The following is a 14,310-nucleotide window of genomic DNA, read 5'->3' as shown; positions in this document are numbered from 1 at the left end:
GAGTCCAGACAAAGTGGCACCAGCTTGTTGATTTTTTTTTTTTAATCATCAACTTAGAACTCACCTCCACCAAACCAGCTGTCGCCTCAAAAACTGACAAACTGAGCTGGGAAGATGGCTCAGTGGTAGAGCGCATGCTTGTATGCCAGGGGCCCTGGGTTCAATTCCTTAAGCACCACATAAGCAAAAAGAAAAAAGCCGGAAGTGGCGCTGTGGCTCAAGTGGTAGAGCTCTAGCCTTGAGCTGAAGAGCTGAGGGACAGCGCCCAGGCTCAGAGTTCAGGCCCCATGACCGGACCCAAAAAAAAACACAAAAAAGCTGACAAACTCCCAACTACCCCTGAGCACAAATGGTAGTCCCCAAGTTCCTTTCCTCCTCTAGAGCAGTTTGCAGGACAGTGCTGCTGAGCCACAGTGTACTGTTGTGATCCCAAAGCAAGGCGCTTGTAAGCCGGGTACGGTAATCCTAGTGACTTAAGAGCTGAAATCTCAGGATCACAGTTCAAAGCCAGCATAGGCTGGAAATGGAGCTGTTGCTCAAGTGATAGAACACCAGCCTTGGGTGAAAAAGCTAAAGGATGATGCCCAGGCCCTGAAATCAAGCCCTAGTATGGAAGGAAGGAAGGAGGGAGGGAGGGAGGGAAGCAAGGAAGGAAAGAAGAGAAAGGGAGAAAGAAAAATAAAGGAGAAAGAAATAAAAAGGGGGAAAAGGAAAGACACAAAAAGGAAAGGGAAAGATAAAGGAGCTTGCTACTTTCCCCACACAAAACTGCAAGCAGGGCTCTTCTCTACCAGTCCACCAGGGGTTGAAAGTGAGCAGCAGCCTGGAAGCCTGGCTGCGCACAGGGCCACAAAACCCCACGGCCTTCCATACCTGGGCCTCCGCTCCCCAACAAGTTCTTGAGGTACGTCTGTAAGGCATCTGTTGGAATTTCCATATTCTTCCTCACAGGACGTGTGTTGGGAATGCCCATGCGCAATGGAAAACCCAGAAGAGCTTCCAGTTCCTTCACTGCAGTCTCTGGGTCGTCGACCTGGTTTGGAAGAGAATCTCAGCCTCATGGGGGTGAGACCTGTCTGTCTCCACCGGTCTCTCCCAGAGCCGATCCTCAGGGAGAAACACCCAAGGAGTCAGTCCTCTGAGGAGGCTCTAGAGCCAGCACACTCAGCTAATGAGGAAACATTCTGTCCTCTTCTGTTTGACTGTCTTTAATGTAATTCCTAACCACGCTCAACTTCCCACATGCACAGAAGAGTGCTGCTTAAAAGCTTACAATAAGCCGGGCATAGTGGTGCATACCTGTAATCGCAGCCCACAGGCTGAGGCAGGGGCATCCAGGAGACCCTGTCTAAGAGTTCAGAAGACATTTCGTGCCAAGAGAGCAGATGACTGGGACACAGCATAGGCTCTGTCCCTCCAGCAACTCAGCTTAACCATGCAAATCCAAATGTAAAAAGGCTAGCCAGGGAACCCTGGCACAGGGTGGGCCAGGGCGAGGGGGGGGGGGATGGGGGCAGGGCAGCCCGTGTGCCTGGCAGCCGCTGGCTCCCATCATAGAAAAGCCTGGCTTAGTCTGGATGCCTGGCAGCTCTTTACTCCAGCGGCCTTCTTCGTACACAGCAGCTTCGCTGCCCGCTGAAACGCAAGGAGCGGGTCATGCTGGTTTCCTCACTGGTTAAACAATGAGGTGGGGAAAGCTCTGAAAGTAACCTACAGCTACAAATGTAAGAGGACCACCCCCCCCCCCCCCAAGGGATGCTTGCACTAAGTCCTGGTGTCTGGCCGGGGGTTCAAAGCACAGTGACTCTTACTTTGATGGTATGAATGCCCAGGCTGGCAGCTGCTTTCAGATTTGGTCCCAGGTCATCCAGGAAGATGGAGTCAGAGGGCTGCAGGCCGAGGCGCTGCAGACACAGCTGGTACAACCTGGGGTCCGGCTTACAGATGCCTTCCACACAGGACTCCACCACCTAGGGAGGGGAGCGGGCCCCTAAAGGAAGAGCTCTGACATGCTTCTTGAGATAAAGCACAGAAAGTGGGCCACGTGAGTTTTATTGAAATATGTAACTTAAAAGTGTACTGTACTAGCTGGGCATGGTGGTGCACATCTATAATCCCAGCACTTGGGAGGCTGAAGCAGTAGGATTGTGAGTTCAAGGCCAGACTGCTATCTAGTGAGACCTTGTCTTAAATCTCAAACCGCTCACAGTGCTGTGATATAAAATGGCGCTGTCTTCTTAAGCTGGGAAATTCAGGGCTACAAACCGAGGGACAAACATGGGTTCTATATTGGACACTGTGGCCACAAAAACACTTTCCTCACTGCCTGCATGTCGGCACTTCGTCCTGTCACCCACGATGGTGACGTCGAGCAGAAGTGAAGCTGCAGAGGGGACATACCACCTCCTAGAAGCACACCTAATGCCTCTCCCACAATGGAAAGAAACAGATGGTGCTGTGAAGTTACATGGCAAACACTTAAGTTGCCAGAGAAATTCCCTCCGGTGTGTTCCAGAGGCCGTAACCTGTCCAGAGGCTGGACAGGTGAGAGGGTTCCCATCTTCCCTGTAGAAGGCCCTGGAAACCCTCTTGCCACTGTGGGCTTTGCATCCCCTAGAGGGTCAATCTATTTATGTAAGACATAAATAGACATCTACACAAAGCCAGAGGTGTCTAAATTATGTCATAAACATTAAAGGACACGTGTACCAAATTGTGGTGCAGGAATTAGCACCATAAAAACAGGGCAATCAGGTTGGTCTTGATAAAAGAGGGCTTTGGGGAAGACTGGTGAGAGGGCAAAGCAAGGAAGGAAAGGATGCAGAGGACCAATATGCCAGAAGTACTTCATATGTATGTATGAAAACAGAACAATAAAAGCCATAAAACATAAAAATTGTTTTTAAAAAAGGAGCTATGCCTGTAGTCTATACCTATAATCCTAGCTACTCAGGAGGCTGAGATCTGAGGATCAAGGCTCAAAGCCAACCCAAGCAGGAAAGTTTGTGAGACTCTTATCTCCGATTAAGCACCAGAAAAGCTGGAAACGGAGGTGTGACTTAAGTAATAGAAAGCTAGCCTTGAGGAAAAAAAAAAGCCCAGGCCCTGAGTTCAAGGCCCAGAACCAGCACCAAAAAAGAAGAAAATAAAAGATAAAAGGGTAGATACAAAAGAATAATTGAGATGAATTTGATCAAAGTATATTGTTTGCATGTGTAGAAATAAAACAATGTACAATCAGTGTACACTATTAGAAAATAAACAGAAATAAAACCTAAATAAATAAGTGACTAGTTGGTCTTAGGAAAGGTCAGAGAACCCTTTCAGATGTGTGGGCTGAGTTATCACTGTAAAAGCTCTGCTTCAACCCAACACCTATCTCAGTCAAATCTGAGAGCTGCACACAAGCAGCATTCAATGTTACATCCTGGGGTGAGTGTGAGACCCTGTTTCCACAGCCTTCCCCTCAGCTTACCACATCAAACTGTTTCCGGTCCAGGGGCAAAAAGCTTTTCCCATTGGAGAGATAAAAATTATTGCTCAAGACTGCAGTCTGAAGGCCTTTGGCCCGGATCTGAGCAATGGCCTTGGTCATCACTGGGAAGGGCCTTGCCATCTGCTTGCTGGTCATCAGAGAGAAGAAGGAGTCCACCGGCACAGTGGTCTTTGACTGCAGACATAAGACGGGAGGAGCCCTGATGAGCCTCAATCCATGACCCTCAGCTCCTCACCTATACGCTGAATTCCACCTGTGATTTTCTAAAATTTCTGGTTGCTTGTGGGGATTGAACTCAGGGCCTGGGCGCTGTCCCTGAGCTCTTTTGCTCAAGGCAAGTGCTCTACCACTTTGAGCCACAGTGCCACTTCCAGTTTTATGGTGGTTCATTGGAGCTAAGGCTGGCTCTGAAAGCATCACTTGGACAAGCCTCCTAAGAAGCAAGGATTACAGGCGTGAACCACCAGCACAAGGCTACACATGATTTTGAGGGGAGTTCTGTTTATTTGGTTGTTTTTTGAGACAGTCTCACTATGTTGCCCAGAGTAGCCCCAAACAGGCAGCTCAAAGGATCCCCCTATTTAGGCTCCTGTGTAGCTACAACTACAAGTGTGTGCCATTGTGCCTGGCTACAAGGCACCAGTAGCTTACACCCATAATCCTAGCTCCTCAGCAGGCTGAGATCAGAGGACTGCAGTTCAAAGCCAGATTGGGCAGGAAAGTCTATGAGATTTTTTTTTTTTTTTTTTTTTGTCAGTCGTGTGGCTTGAACTCTGGGCTTGGGCTGTCCCTGTGCTCTTCAGCTCAAGGTGAGCGCTCTACCACTTGAACAACAGCACCACTTCTGATTTTCTAGTGGTTTATTGGAGATAAAGAATCTCACGGACTTTGCTGCCCGGGCTGGCTTTGAACCATGATCCTCAGATCTCAGCCTCCTGAATAGCTAGGATTACAAGCGTGAGCACCCGGCTCCAGGAGATTCTTATATCCAATTAACCACCAAAAAAAGCCAGAAGTGGAGCTGTGGCTCAAGTGGTAGAACATTAGCCGTGAGCTGAGCCTAGGCCATGGAGCAGTACAAAAAAAAAAAGAAAAAAACAAAATAACAGACTAGAATCCAGATATGGTGGTACAAACCTATCATCTCAGTACTAGTGAGATGCAGGCAGAATCATGAGTTCAAGGTCAATCTGTGCTACATGGTAAGACTGTTTCAAAAAATAAATAAAAAAACTCCACAAAGTTACAATGATTAGAGAATATCAATACTGCAGTTACTCTACTTATGGATTGACAGTTTAGAAAAGAAAAAAGCAGAATGTTACAAGAAGATATATTAAACTTTAAAAGGATATTAAGCAGAAGTAATTTATTTTTAATGATCTAGAAGACAAGCGTTTGATGATTTTATATTGCCTTTACTTAGCATCCCCATTATAAACTATAGTTGTATTGACTTTTTTTGGTGCTAAGGATTGAACCCAGGGCCTCATGCATGCTAGGTAAGTGCTCTGCCACTGAGTTACAGCCCAATGTTCTTGTTTTTAATTTCAACCTCTGCACCAAAATCAGTCAATGCACCAAAATCCGCAAAGTCAAGACAAATGCCTATATATCATAATGGCTTTACAGAAATATAATTGACATAGCAATCTGCCAATCTGAAGTGTACTAGTCTATGGTTTTTAATATGAACACATTATTGTGCAACCACATAATTATTGAACACTTTTACTACCCTACACCCAACGCCCTGAGTCCAAGAAACCACTAATCCTTTTTCATCCTTTTGTTATTGGTGGTGGTACTAGGTTTAGAACTCAGAGCCTGCCCTTGTTAGGCTAGACAGGTGGAATCGCTCACACTTGTAAATCCTCATGACCCAAGAGACAGAAACAGGGTCAGCTCAGGCAAAAAGTTCAAGAGATGGGCTGGGAATGTGTCTTAGTGGTAGAGTGCTTGCCTACCATGCATGAAGCCCTAAGTTCAAGTCCTAAGTACCACATAAGCAGAAAAAGCCAGAAGTGGTGCTGTGGCTCAAATGATAGAGTGCTAGCCTTGAGCAGAAGAAGCTCAGAGATAGAGCCCAGGCCCTGAGTTCAAGACCCAGGACTGGTTTTAAAAAAAAGTTCAAGAGACTCCTCTCAACTAGTAAAAAGCTGGGCATAGTGTTATGTACCTGTCACCCCAACTATATGGGAAGAGTATATAGGAGGACTATGATCCAGGCTGGGCTAGGCAGAAAGCAAGACCATAACAAAAGCAAGCGAGGTCCAGGTGGCTTACACCTGTAATTATAGCTAATCAGACTAAGATCTAGAAGATGGCAGTTCAAGGCCAGCCCAGGCAGAAAAGTCCATGAGACTCCATCTCTAAGATAACCAGCAAAACACAGGGCTAGCGGTATGGTTCAAATGATAGTACATCAGCCACACAAGGGAAAGCCCCTGAGTTCAAACCCCACTAACACCCCCCCCCCCCCAAATAAAAAAGGAAAGAAAAAAATTTACTTTCCTTTTTTTTATTTTTTAAAAAGTTTTTTTTTGTTATTATAAAGGTGATGTACCCAAGGGTTACAGCTACACAAGTCAAGTAAAGAGTACATTTCTTTTTGAACAATGTCCCCCCTTCCCTGGCTCTCCCAGGTTTTCCCTTCCATCCCACCCACAAGTTGTATAGTTCTTTTTCAACATAGTGTCCAGTGAGTACCACTGTTGGATTTGTTCACTATTTGTCCCTCCATTCCTGTACCCAAAGACATATAAATGAACAGACAGAACAAAAAGGAAAGAAAACAAAAACAGCAAAAAAGAAAAAGCCTCTTGTTTCCATTTCCTGGAGTTCATTTTGATAAATAGAATTTTGTATGATCAGATGCATGTAGGCATTGTGCCTTTGTGTTCCTCTCCTAAGAGTGTCCTCCTCTGTAACCACATTGTGTGTGAAGGCCTAGAGTCCTATATAATTTATCATGTCTCAGTGTATTTTAGATCTAGCTTTTGCATATGAGAGAAAACATGCACTGTTTTGTCTCTCTGAGCTTAACATGATTTGTTCTAGATCCATCTATTTCCCTATAAATAACATATTCTTTCTAATGGCTGTGTAAAATTCCATTGGGTTTAGGTACCACATTTTATTTTTTTTGATCCACTCATCTATTGTGAGGCATCTGGGCTGTTTGTACAACTTAAGCTATTGTGAATAATACAGCAGTGGACATGGATGTGCAGGTGTCTTTAGGGTATCCTGGCTTGTGAGATTCTGGGTAGATGCCCAGCAGTGGTATGGCCAGGTTATAGGGAAAAACCTATATTTAGTTTTTGAGGAACCCCCAGACTACTGTCCAGTGTGGTTATACCAGTTTTACATCCCAACCAACAGTGCAACATTTACTGTTGTTTGAATTCACAATGATGGCCAGTCTAACTTGGTGAGATGGAATCTTAGGGTTGTTTTGGTTTGCATTTCCTTTATGGCCAGGGCTGATGAGCATTTCTTCATGTGTTTCTTTGCCATTCTTACCTCCTCTTCTGGGAAGTCTCTCCTTAGCTCCTTTGCCCAATTTTAAAGATTGTTTTATTAGTATATATTATAATTTACTTTCTGTATCTATAGATTTGAGTATGCTGGAAGTGCTCAATTAGAATTGTGACACACACCATAATTTCTGACTGGCTTCTTCACTCAGCTTCATGATTTTCAGATTAACTACTGCAATTAGGTACTCTTTTTAATTGTGGGAAGTGTAGATAACATAAAATTTACCATTTTGACAATTTTTAAGTGACATTAAGTCACACTTTTGTAGGACCATCTGTCCACACCACAGAAATTTTCTATTACATTTTAAATTATATTTTAGTAGAGTTATGTGAAGGTTATGTGAGTTAACAGAAATAAGAGCTTAGCATGAGGGTAATGATCAATATTACTATTGATTTCATAAGCTTGGGAATCAAAGCCATTATGCAGATGGCTCCTGTTTCAATACCTGCAGATGGCTTTGAGGAAAGAACATTTTTATTTATTCATGTATAAAGCTGAGTGCCTTGGGAGGGGGATAAATAGCTTAGAATCATACAATGGGTTATTGGGTTTTCATTTTATTTTCAAGCTAATCAACAGGGTAGAGTGTTACATTAAAAGACAAAAAAGGCAAATATGGAAACAGAAAGTATCTTTATTACTTACTATTTCAGAGCAAACTCTCCCAAATTCTTGTAAGAAATCGTCCGTTTTTATTTCTCCTCTCATAAATCTCATCCAGATCCCATTCTCACCGTCTTTGACAAAGGCCTTCAGTATAGTTCCAGGAGGGATCTGGTTCCGAACCTCCCATTCTTATAGGAAGTAAAACATCCAAAAGTGAGATACATCCCCACATAGCTGGGACTCAGGGGCTGGGAGAATTTCTATGTCAGGTCCTATGACACCATGGTGATGCCCACACAGGGGTCACTGGGGATTCAGAGGAATATATGTCTTTTTTTTTTCCAGGGCTGAGAACCGAACCCAGGGCCTTGCACGCGCCAGGTGGGCGCCCTTCCGCTGGGCTAAACCCCCAGCCCCTCAGAGGAATATATGATGTGCAGACTCAACCTGAGCCCTCTGAAGGAGAGATTCTACTTTGTATGATGGAGAACATAAGCCAGTGAGCACCAGGCCTTACACTGGCTTCAGGCAATGCCAGGCTACACCAATGACATGAGGTCACTCAGTCAGCCCTGGCACATAAGGAGCTTCCTGAGGGACTGTGCCTGATTCTGACTACCTCCTCCTCCTCCCTTGATGTTGTAAGCTACAGTAATCCTTTATGGCAGTGCAGCACTGTGCCACGTGGCACACAGGGCTGCTCTCCTTGTGAGATAAATAAGGTGATTTCTATGCACAAGACTAAAGTAGTTCACAGACCTGATTCTGGGAACATCTGGACATTATTTTATCTATTTTTTTGTACAGATTGAGGTTTTTATTATAATACGGTTGCTGAGCCTTTATATGTGCTATATATAAAATTCATATATATATATTATATATATATATATACATACACACACACACACACACATTTTTTTTGGGGGGGGGGGGCAGTACTAGGGCCTGAACTCAGGCACTGTCCCTAAGCTTCTTTTGCTCAAGGCTAGCACTCTACCACTTGAGCCACAGCACCACTTCTAGCTTCTTTTATGTGGTACTGACGAATGGAATCCAGAGCTTCATGCATGCTAGGCTAAGTGATACTCCACTAAGTGATACTCCCAGGACCATAATTATATTTCTAGGATGTAATTTGTTTTTTGTACAGGTACTGAGACTTGAACTCAGGTCTTCACGGAACTCAGGGCCTCAAATTCTCACTTGACTTTTTTGCTCAAAGCTGTCTGTCTACTACTTGAACCGAACCACAGCTCCACCTCTGGCTTTTTACTGGTTAACTGGAGATAAAGAGTCTCGTGGATTTTTCAGCCTGGGCTGGCTTGGAACCTGGTACCAAAATGAATCCAGTGCACTGCACTGATAAAGGGAGAGCCACGGATCAGAGTTTGATGGGGTATCTCAGGCAGCAGGCATAGGGGAAAGGAAAGATCATAGCCTTGTGTTCCTGGGGGAGTTCACTCAGCATTTAAGATTCTAGAAGTAAGCTGGGCGCCGGTGGCTCACACCTGTAATCCTAGCTGAGATCTGAGGATTGCGGTTCAAAGCCAGCCCAGGCAGGAAAGTCCATGAGACTCTCATCTCCAATAAACCACTAGAAAACCAGAAGTAGCACTGTGGCTCAAGTGGTAGAGCACTGGCCTTGAGCTGAAGAGTGCAGGGACAGCGCCCAAACACAGAGTTCAAGCCCCACGACTGACCAAAAAAAAAAAAAAAAGATTCTAGAAGTAGGGGCTAGGAAGGTGGCTTAGTGGTACAGTGCTAGCCTTGAGCAAAAGAAACTCAAGGACAGTGCCCAGGCTCTCAGTTCAAGCCCTAGGACTGGTTAAAAAAAAAATTCTAGCCGGGGGCTGGTGGCTCACGCCTGTAATCCTAGCTACTCAGGAGGCTGAGATCTGAGGATCGCAGTTCAAAGCCAGCCCGGGCAGGAGAGACCATGAGACTCCTATCTCCAATAAACCACCGGAAAACCGGAAGTGGCGCTGTAGCTCAAGTGGTAGAGCGCTCGCCTTGAGCTGAAGAGCTGAGGGACAGCGCCCAGGCGCAGAGTTCAAGTCCCACGACCGACAAAAAAAAAAAAAAAAAATTCTAGAAGTAAGCTTAGGTACCAGTGGCTCATGCCTACAATCCTACCTACTCAAGAGGCTGAGATCTAAGGATTTAGGTTCAAAGCCAGCCTAGGCAGGAAAGTCCATGAGACTCTTATTTCCAATTAATCACATACACACAAAAAAGCTGAGCTGTGGCTCAAGTGATAGAGCATTAGCCTTGGGCTGAAAATAGTCAAAGAAATCACCCAGGCCCTGAGATCAAGCCCAGGACCAAAAAAAAAAAAAGCTTCTAGAAGTAGTCCTGTTCCTAGAGTAAAGTGCTTAAACACAACAATCACCACACATAAACATATTCTCATCTACTGAGAATATGGGTTGAGACAAGCCTTCTCTGGGCTAAGTAGGGCTTCCTATGAACTATCTCATTTAACTCACCCCAAGTCCCAAGCTAAGTCACACGATTAACTTATTACTATAATATAAATTGCTATTTAATGGTGAGGAACTAGGACAGAGAAACTAACTTTTCCAAGACGAAGTGGTGCTTGGAATTTGATTCAGGGCCAGAGTACTACCCATTGGGGCACACTGCTGCCCAAGATCCCTTCTCTGTCTTCCTATCACCCTCTGTTCTCTTCTTCCCACCCCTGGTCTCCAAAAGAGGAAGAAAGGAAGAACTCACCAGCAGCCACTTTTCCTGGAGAGGGAATGAGAACTCCGCCCATGTCAAAAATCACCGCTCGGTAGGTACCGCACCCCAAATGTTTCCATCGGTGGGCTCCCTGCTGCCTGCACTGGACGTGTCTCAGGACAGCTGCCCTCCATGCACACTGGAGATGGGAGGGCCAGCAAAGCCGCCTTATGTACATAGTGATTTCGAGGCTGCCAGGAAGAAGGACACAGGGCACAGCTTGGCCGCACCACCTCCATCCAGGCTTCCATCCTGAGGCCTGGGGGAGGAGGGGAGGAACTGGACACCAACTATCACACTCCTCATTCACCTCCATGCCTCCTCCCTCTCTACCTTAGCCACCAAGTGGGGATTCTGTGCTGTCTGTTCTTCCCCTTGGAAATTGCTCCTCCTCTCCTGCTGCCATCTCCATCCTCAGATCCCAGCTGGTCTCCTGCTTCTTGGAAAACCACCCTCCTTCCTTATTCACTGGCCAAAGGCATTGAGCAAAACTGCAAATCTGGTCCCATCTTAATCAGTTTAAAAGCTCCCATGGAAGCAAGGCCTGGTGGCACATGGAGGTCATTCTAGCTGCTCAGGAGTCTAAGACAGCAGGACCTAAAGTTCCAAGCCAGCATGGACACATTAACAAAATTTAAAAGGACTAGGGCTGATCACTGGTGGCTCACATCTGTAATCCTAGCTATTGAGGAGGCTGAGAGCTGAGGACATGGTTCAAAGCCAACCTGGGCAGGAAAGTCCCCATGAAACTCGCCTCCAACCACTCACAAAACCAAAACCAGAAGTGGAGTTGTGGCTCAAAGTGGTCGAGCACTAGCTTTGAGCAAAAGAGCTCAGGGACAGCACCCAGGCCCTGAGTTCAACCCGACAACTGACCCCCCCCCCCCAAAAAAAAAAAAAAAACCGGGCTGGAAAGGTGGCTCAGTGGTAGAGTACTTGCCTCACCTACACAAGGCCCTGGATGCACCACATAAACAGAAAAAAAGTCGGAAGCGGTGCTGTGGCTCAAGTGGTCGGGCGCTAGCCTTGAGCTGAAGAGCTGAGGAACAGTGCCCAGGCCCTGAGTTCAGCCCTCACGACCAACCAAAACAACAAAAACAAAAACAAAAAAAAAAAAAAACCATGATATCCTCCTGTGTCTTTGTAGCTGTCCCCTTGATCTGGAATGCTTCTCTTGCTGCCTGCCTAAGTCTAAATGCTCCTTGGAAACATGTAGCTTCATTTCTTCATGAAGCCTCTAAAGAAAAAAAAAAAACATGGGAAGAACTCTTTTCTTAAGATGATGCTTTGTCTTGAACTCCTGGATTCAAATGATCATCCTACCTTAGCCTCCCAAGGAGTTGGGACTATAGACATATGCCACTCCAACCAGCCAAGAATCTTCAGTAGTAAATCTTGAAAATGATATGATGTACTTCTTGGGTAATTGGAAATGTATTGAGTTTGGGAGTGATTTGGGGGGAAAAAGGGCTGGAAGGTTGATATGCCTTTTCAAAGATTATTAGAAATTAATTTAAATCCAAGCCTAATGGCTCACACCTGTGATCCTAGCTGCTCAGGCGGCCGAGATCTGAGGATCCTGGTCCAAAGACAAGCCAAGGCAGGAAGGTGTAAAGATTTGTATCTCTAACTATTAAAGAGCCAGAAGTGGAGCTGTGACACAAGTGGTAGAGCACCAGCATTGAGCTAATAAGCTAAGGGATAATACCCAGGCTGAGTTCAAGCCCCAGTTCTGGCAAAAACAAAACAAAACACCACACTATAGGCCTGTGAAAGTTCGATTCATTTTGTGTGAGGAAGAGCTGAAAAAATCTTTGAGTCCCAAAGGGCCAAGTTTAAAGTACCTTCCTGAGGCCAGTCCTTCCCACACTCCTACTAATGGACACATGACCTGTGACGCAAGTCCTGCTCTTCAGATCAGGAGAGTCCTGGACCTCCCCTCCCCCAGGCCTCAGAACCTGCTGTGCTTGGCACATTTCTGGGCTTTATCTGCCTGGTGAGTTGCCATTGCCATTTACCTCACAGCCTTGCCTTTTTATCTGTTCTAATAGAAGTCTTCTTTTTCTTTTCCCAAGCAGATTGAGACAATTTTCACTTCTCTTGCTCCTTCTTCATACCTTCAGTAGATCCCTTACCCTATTACAGAAAACATTTTATCTGCTCCTTGCATGGTAAGACAAGGCTTATCATATATATATATATATATATATACATATATATATATACATATCTATATATACATAAATATACATAATTATACTGCTATTATTAAGGTGTTATGTGAAGGGGTCGCTATTTCATAAATCAGACAATGAGGCAAGGCTTATGCTACTCACATTCACATACATCTATTCCCTGAGGCTCAGCGGTTTCTAGACCCAGAGCCTGTACTCAGCACATGGGCTGAAAGGATGAATAACGTGGATACATCAGACAATAAGAGCTGGGCTATAATCCCAGCAGTCAGGAGGAGGAGGCAGGAGGATCTAGAGTTCCAGGTCAGAGTGGGGGAGGGAGAGAAGAAGAAAGAAAAGAGGAAGAAAATGGGGACAAGCTGAAGCCTTGCATAGGAGTTGGCAGCCACACACACACAAAAAAGTCCTTTGTCCATTTCTGGCTAACAAATCTAGTTTTCTAGCTCTCTAGTGCATGCATCTCCTGTGACTTCTGCTGGCCAATGAGAATAATCAGTTTAGAATAATGCATAATTCCTATCCATATTGAGGTGGTTTAGTAAAGAGATTTAAGGATTTTGTCCATTTACTGAGATCCTGGGCACATTACTCTCCCTGCACCTTAGCCACCTTCTCTGTAAGGTGGAGACAAAGTATCTCATAGTTTGTGTTACCATTGCTTAAGATAAAGTATGTAGGAAGTAGCGCTGTAGCTCAAGTGGTAGAGCGCTGGCCTTGAGCTGAAGAGCTGAGGGACAGCGCCCAGGACCAGAGTTCAAGCCCCACGACCGACAAAAAAAAAAAAAGTAGGAAAGATAAAGTATGTAAAACATTCTGGTTAGTACCTAACACATGAGCAAATGGGAAAGGGGTGTGTCTCAGTAGAAGAATGTGTACTCAGCATGCTCAAGACCCTAGAGAGGCCAGCACCAGAAAAACATGTTACACACTACTTTAAAAGTTTATATGTCTCAAGGCATATGCCTATACTAGGTTGTGTATGACTAATGCACTTTTTATTCTCAACAGAGGGTGCTTTGGGCTCCAAGAAATATTTGACAATATCTGCACACGGTTTGAGTAATTACCACTGGATGAAAGTGCCACTGGCATTTAACGTGTCACAGGGCACATCCTCAACCCTCAAAAAATTATCAGGGCTCAAAATGTCAATGGTACAAAGGTTGAGCCACTCAGATAGTAGCAAAGTATGCGGCATGTTTACATAGAATGCAGTCACAAGCTGTATTTATGCACATATTACGTGCTCACGATACACACATGTCCATGCTGTCCTCCGACACACCCCGTGTATCCTTACAGCATGTACCCAGAATAGCATTCTGTCTTGTACTTGCAATACCAGCTGTGGCTGTTACTGTTTTTCTGGTGCTGGAGACTGGATTCAGGGTCTTGTGCATGTTAGTGCTAAGGTACAGTCTGGGTGTTGATGCTCTGAGACAGGGCCTCTAGGTAGCGCAGAATCTTGAACCTGACTTCCTCCCCCCAGCCTCTAGAATGCTTATGGTCAGTATCTACGTGGTAACGGCCGTCTGGCAGAGTGGAAATAACGCCATCGCTTTCCAGACGCAGCCACTGCATCTCCACAACCACCAGATAACGATGCAGCGCCAGTTCACGACCGCGCAGGCGGAGATGAAGGTCGACTCCACAAGGGCAGACACCGTGTCTACTCGATTCGGCGCGGTACCCCAACAGTGTGCACCCCACGTCTAGGCG

General features: G+C 45.4%; 1 protein-coding gene across 3 annotated transcripts in view; it reads right to left on the bottom strand.

Annotated features, from left to right (window-relative positions):
• The window catches only part of Acad10 (acyl-CoA dehydrogenase family member 10), a 31,898-nt gene that overhangs the window by 17,170 nt on the left and 418 nt on the right, over window positions 1–14,310 (bottom strand). For 2 of the 3 annotated variants that reach the window (XM_042669040.1, XM_042669042.1), the window contains exons 2-7: window positions 12,415–12,532; window positions 10,388–10,587; window positions 7,691–7,839; window positions 3,476–3,670; window positions 1,812–1,970; window positions 874–1,033 (exon numbers count right to left, since the gene is read on the bottom strand). In XM_042669040.1, coding sequence (XP_042524974.1) covers window positions 874–1,033; window positions 1,812–1,970; window positions 3,476–3,670; window positions 7,691–7,839; window positions 10,388–10,574 — 850 coding nt within the window. In that variant the 5' untranslated portion in view covers window positions 10,575–10,587; window positions 12,415–12,532. The remainder of the gene's footprint in view (window positions 1–873; window positions 1,034–1,811; window positions 1,971–3,475; window positions 3,671–7,690; window positions 7,840–10,387; window positions 10,588–12,414; window positions 12,533–14,310) is intronic. The other variant, XM_042669041.1, reaches the window with a different exon arrangement.

This window comes from Dipodomys spectabilis, unplaced genomic scaffold, assembly GCF_019054845.1.
Source record: "Dipodomys spectabilis isolate Male_0828 unplaced genomic scaffold, ASM1905484v1 ptg000480l, whole genome shotgun sequence".
Taxonomy (NCBI): domain Eukaryota; kingdom Metazoa; phylum Chordata; class Mammalia; order Rodentia; family Heteromyidae; genus Dipodomys; species Dipodomys spectabilis.
The sequence above is the reverse complement of the archived record's forward strand: the minus strand, read 5'-3'. Positions and strand labels throughout refer to the sequence as shown.